This window comes from Thermobia domestica, chromosome 4, assembly GCF_964235325.1.
Source record: "Thermobia domestica chromosome 4, izTheDome1.hap1.1, whole genome shotgun sequence".
Lineage (NCBI taxonomy): Eukaryota > Metazoa > Arthropoda > Insecta > Zygentoma > Lepismatidae > Thermobia > Thermobia domestica.
In genome coordinates this window covers 70002832-70008831 of record NC_137457.1, presented here as the reverse complement: position 1 = coordinate 70008831, position 6000 = coordinate 70002832, and the positions used below count along the sequence as shown (strand labels likewise).

The following is a 6000-nucleotide window of genomic DNA, read 5'->3' as shown; positions in this document are numbered from 1 at the left end:
GGAACTGTGGTTAAATGGTGCCAGTGTTAGGCTGATGATTGTGAGGTGATACCTTTATTTGTGTTGAATTTTCTCTGAAGGGCATAGGTGATTTTAACTGTCTTCGATGTTTCTGTATACGTGTTCCTATCTAGTCTGGTAGAAATTCAGCAGTGTCAACAGTTACTAAGAGAAATATAAATTGACAAGTAGAACTTTCAGAAGTCTTTTTCTTATTATTTCGATAGCAATAGAACCTTTTTTATTTTCGGAAGTAAACCTAACATTGAATCAGATCCATTCCTTTAGTAAAAGAATGAGTAGCTTCCAAGAATAGTACTTTCAAACCATCGAATTTTCTTGATATTTCCTTATGATGTTTATGCTTACAATAATGGTAATAATCCCTCAAGCACTTAAGAGTAAACTTAATCTCTTTTAGAAAATTCGTATATAACATTCTCTTTTCTTCCAATGTTTTCCAACAATGTTTTCGAAATTGCTCACGAGAAGTTTACAGTGTTCATAAATGCTTTGAAAATTCTTCAAGCAGTTGCTCTCAAGTGATTTGAAACTTCTTTTGCACGAGATATTATGGGATAGTTTACGAGATATTATGAACGTGTTTCGCAACAACAATCAATGGTCAGAAACAAAATATCAAAGCTTTAACTATTTAGTTTACATTAAAGTTTATACTGCGTTCTACTACAAAGTTATATTGAACTCTAAAAGAGAATCGCTCAATTATAATTCACTGGAATAAACAATTATTTCCATGGCAAGATTAAGAACATGCAAGATTAAATATATTGTTCCCTAACTAGCGATGATTCCATACCGAGACCAAGTACCTGGAGGAAACCTATATATCGTCTGAAAGCTCTTGCCATGAGAAGTACGAAACCGTTTTCCAATCACGGGGAAACGTGAAATTTGACCCTATAAGGATCCGCTTCGTTGGTTTTGTGTCCCTATGTAGGGCATATTCGACAGAATAAAAATGAATGATTTGATGTATAACACAAAAGCGCCTGACATCATTAGACGTATTCCTCTCCCAAGTACTCCAGTTTATCAGTGTTGCTAACCATTTTCTGTAAAATTGAGAATGTGTAAAACAGGTTCCCTACAATGAAACGTTTATACGCCAAACTTATCACAAATATCACACGACATTATAGCAAAAAGATCTTGAGTATTACCGTATCCCAATCATCCTAGGTTATCAGTGTTATTAACCAAATGTAAACATTATAATGATGCAAATGATGTGCCATTGAACGACCATAGAACTAATGTGACAGCTGCAATATTGGACAACGGAAAACATTGTGTGAATGAATATCTCCGTCTCCCCCCAAAAAATAGTTTGACAGTGCTGCCATTCAACGCAAACATTTAATATTTTCACGGGTATATCCATAGAGGTAGACACTATATATTTAGCTTTCCAAAGTAACTTTAAGTGAAATATGTTGGGTTTCGTAGAATATAACAATTCAGGAATGTTCAATTCAGGAATGTATCTGCAGATTATATGGAAGGCTGCTTTCATCTCTGTAACTTTATTACATTGGATAGAAATTTTACACGTCACTGCCAATCTACTCGAAACTTTGAAATTGTAAATTTAGATTGACGCAGAGAGAAAAACAGACAGACAGAGAGAGAGAGAGAGAGAGAGAGAGAGAAACGGAAAATGGAAGGTTGAGAAAGAGAAATAACACTTTTTACTTTACATTATTTTTATTGAATATGACTAATAAGAAAAAAGTCTTCGTTAGAATTTAAAATTATATAGATTTCTCTAGACGTTTTACTTTACTTGTATACCTATTCTTCAATAATACTATTAATAAATTCAATATATTTTGAAACTTCTGTATAGACACCAGGCCTTCGATTGAATGCACAGCTGTCTCCCCAGGAAACAATACCATACTGAACACCATCTCGAATAAGAGGTCCACCACTATCACCCTGAAATAAAATAATTTAATATTATATTTTCCAAAGATCATTGTATTAAGTAGGTTATACATTACACATTGATTAAATAATATTATTAAGGCTCACCTTTACGTAATTAAATACAAATTAAATGATACTTGAAATATGTTAACACTTCAAGAGTATGCATATTTTTTTCTTTTACTCCTTGAATACAATTTTACTACGAATTAAAATTGACGTGATGCTATTGTTTCTTTGTATCTTCACTTTATTCGGTGCTGATTAAACCTAAATGTTTATAAGGAATATATTAATTTTTGAATCTCCATTGGGGTAGCCAACAATTCATAATTATGGAATAACTAATGCAGACTGACAAATAATCCCGAAGCAGTCATTCAATTCACCACTAACTATAAGGCCAATCAACCACTAAGTAAAGTTGAGCAACTCTGTCCCTTCGCTCCTTCGCAGTATACCACATCTAATTAATTATTATATAAATAAGTCATACAAATCTTACTTACACGAACAATTCCATATGTTCCTACATACTACCCATTGTAACAACTCACACCCAAGTATGTTCAGAATTTCTAATTAATTTATAACTCAAGCATAAATAAGTTATCGAGAAATTCCAAAATAGGTGTTAATTATACTAGTTATTATATCTCATTCTTTGATTTTCATGTATTACTTTACTTAAAGAACAATGCGTTGTAAGGTGAAGTTGCCACTTTATTTATGAATTATTTATATTCGAGAACAGACTTCATTATTACTTCATCACACACTTGTTAAACGACTTTGTAGTACGCAGAAGTGCTTTGACATCATTTCGTGGAATGTAATTCAAAACGTTTGCTGCACCAACATTACCCAACAAAACTTACTGGCAGGAATTTCAGGCTGCATACTTGTATATAGTGAATGTTGTATTTTATTAGATAATATTAAATTAGTTCCTTTATTAAAGTTCAAATTTACATTAACCCAAGTAACATTTATAAAACCATTCAATTTCTTTATTTGGAATTTTTGTTGGACTTAACGTTATGTATCAGTTTCATTATGCAATCATTTTCATCTTACTTTTCGATATCATCTGCCTAGTGCATATGGGGAATTATTATGATTGGTATCATTCTCTAAGCAACTATCCTAGATTTACAGAACAGAGAAGGGAGAAGTAATAAGATTTGGATGTCTGAAAATAATAAAGGATCGGAAGAGTAATTAAATTCCGGATAGAATAATGCAATTTTTTTTGTTTCGGTATTTTATTCTAACTAATTTTGCATCATAAAATATCTATAGAAAACTATATAGTAATGCAAATACAGCAACATATACCTTTCAAGTCCTACAGGTCAACTGTTAGATGCAATCTCAATTACAACTCTGCAAATAAATTTACTTGGTGCTACGTTGATATGATGTGTATAGTTCTCAAGTCATGCTGATATCATCGGAAATCGGATTATAGCCCTCTCTCTACCAAGCGGACGGGTACGTTTGGTCTCTAGAAACATGCAAAACCCTACTCTGCTTGTGGCCAAAAAAATAGCAGATGAATATGTTTCTACATCACCAAAACCTAGGAATGTCCAATTTGACAGTTCGGAAGATTCAAGTCGTGAGCGTGAGCTTAATGGAATGAAGAAATCATGACCAGAGTATTGCTATTGTAACTTTTAGGAATCGAACAGCTCAAGTTTGGGTTACTCACATGGAATCTACAATATAATTATTATAATTTTGTGGCTATGTAGTAATGATTGTAATGGGTTACATAAGTACTTAAGTGGCACAGCATCCAAATTATACCCACTATTCACAGCGTTTACAAGGCTTACTTTATTACTCAGTGGGGCATTTTTGATCAATATTTGGCAGCTACTTAGAATTGATGCTATCAGAATGTCAGTGTCAATAGTAGCAGCACTATTCCCATGTATTTTCAATGAGATATATTAAAAGACAAAGTATCCACTAGATAAATCTCTGTTTTAGAATATTTGGTTATACTAATTATAAACAGCTACTAGGTCGCTCTTTTCAGCTTATTGTCAAACACCCTATTCGTAGTTTGCTTGCACACAATAAGAATGGATTGAAATATCCACTTAAATACTGTAATGCTTTATTAAACAAATTAAAGACTAAATTGTAGAAGTGACGTTGCTTCGTGTGTTGAGAACAATAAACGGTGAAATCAGTGCTATCTTGTGGCCGAAATTAAACACTCTGCCATAAATTCTGTTAGGAGACATTGAGTCAAAATTCAGGGAAAAATTGCTGAACCCTTGTTTACCAAGTGGACAAAGATGCATTGTTTCAAAGGTTCTAGGGATTTGAACTGGCGTCCTCTAAGGTAATTGTCCAAGGAATGAAACAGGTGATAAGCGGACTGTGCAATATCCGCAGAGTATGTAGGATGCAACAGTGTTTCCCATCTAAGGTATTGAATGTTGTCCCGGGAAATTCTAGACATCCTAGACGGAGTTTTTCTACTAACGCAATATTGGAATTTGAAAAAAAAATGTTTTTTGGAGATGACTTGCACCTGTAATTAATTGGTTGTGAACAAGATTTTTTACTGCTACGCTCAAAGTAGTTTTTCACATAACGAAGAAGTATTATTTCTGAAGCATGTAAATCTTTTTTTGTCATTTTTTCTTACCGTTCTAGCAAAACATGTAAATAGTTGTCCATTGATAGTAAGTTTCCGTATGAGTAAAATATATTTCTCCTCTCATATCCCCATAGATATACAAATATGTAAGTCTATTTCAAGGTAAAAAGAAAACTTTTTGTTATTATATTCGCCTGCTATATCTGCTTATGTCCTTGGGAACTTCCAAGTTATTACTTTGCCAACCAATATGCCAATTGACTCTCATCTTCATTATTGTACGTCATAGCTATGAGAAATAAAATAGTAAAATTCTTGTTATTTTAATTTTCTCCTTGTATACACGTCCACACTGCTTGTTTGTATACTTATGTGATACAACTCACTCATAAAAAAACTTTAGAGACTATACCGTAAGTCTTATAAGTTAATATCATAATTATTATCTTTCTATTTAATTTTTGCTGAAATATTACAAGATGTCTTTTCAAAATTTCCAAACATTCACTTACAAATAAAACCAGAATTATATTTTCTACTTTCAAGAGACATTTGTTTTTCACACACAAAAAAACTGCGTACTTTTTCAAGATATCCCAATCACTTCTATTAACTCCTTATAGAAAAGTAGAATTTTATACATTTGTTATTAATTTTTTGCTTCTCATTACTTTTTAGATTTACTTTACTACTAGTAATTTATTACTTTTTATTATGTAACGAAATTTTATGAAACAAATCCTTACAGTAGTAATATTGTTACATACTACCAAAATTCTAATGGTTTTATTCATTTGTTTACTTTATACAGTATTATGTACCCATTACATATTTGAATCCTTAGGTACATTATAAGGGTCAAATTGACCCCTGTTTCCTTTCTTCTTGAGTTATTTGATTATGTTTAATTCTTTCCTAATGGCTTTTTGTGACATCTTATAAACGTAATTTTTCAATTATTTCCCAATCTCAGTTTTTGATTATTTTGAAATTGGGAGATGGTAAAGTTTGTGTCATCTGTTTACCTCGAGTTTACACTTCGAGGGTCAATTTGACCCATAATTTGTATGACATATCTGAAGTTGTACTATTGCAAGTTTTGCACGTATAGGCACAATATGTCGGATGGTATACGATGATATTACTACAGTAAAATATAGAAAAAGAGGAAGAAGAACAAGAAGAAAAAGAGAGAAGTTTTATTTCAAGGTTGTGCTGTGTTCAATCGTCGAGTAATGCTGATCGTTTCTCTTTTATCACTCATAATTCTTAGAACACTTATCTTGTTTAGTGTTTATCGTAAAAAAATGAGTGGACTTACAGAGAAGGAAATAGTGGGCGATCTGTTACTTAGCGATAATGAGGATGCCTGTAGTGAGACCGAGGACGTGTCACAGAAAATTGATTCAGATTCTTGGAACGGAAGG

The 6000-nt window shown here is 32.3% G+C and overlaps 1 protein-coding gene across 2 annotated transcripts in view; it reads right to left on the bottom strand.

Moving 5' to 3' along the window:
• Positions 1 to 1737: 1737 nt before the first annotated feature.
• LOC145683317 (trypsin-1-like) overlaps positions 1738 to 6000 on the bottom strand; it is a 632151-nt gene continuing 627888 nt past the window's right edge. Inside the window, exon 7 of one of the 2 annotated variants that reach the window (XM_081754670.1) lies at positions 1738 to 1962. In XM_081754670.1, the coding sequence (XP_081610796.1) occupies positions 1816 to 1962 (147 nt within the window). In that variant the 3' untranslated portion in view covers positions 1738 to 1815. Of the gene's footprint in view, positions 1963 to 4731; positions 4863 to 6000 lie in introns of those variants that run through there. The other variant, XM_081754672.1, reaches the window with a different exon arrangement.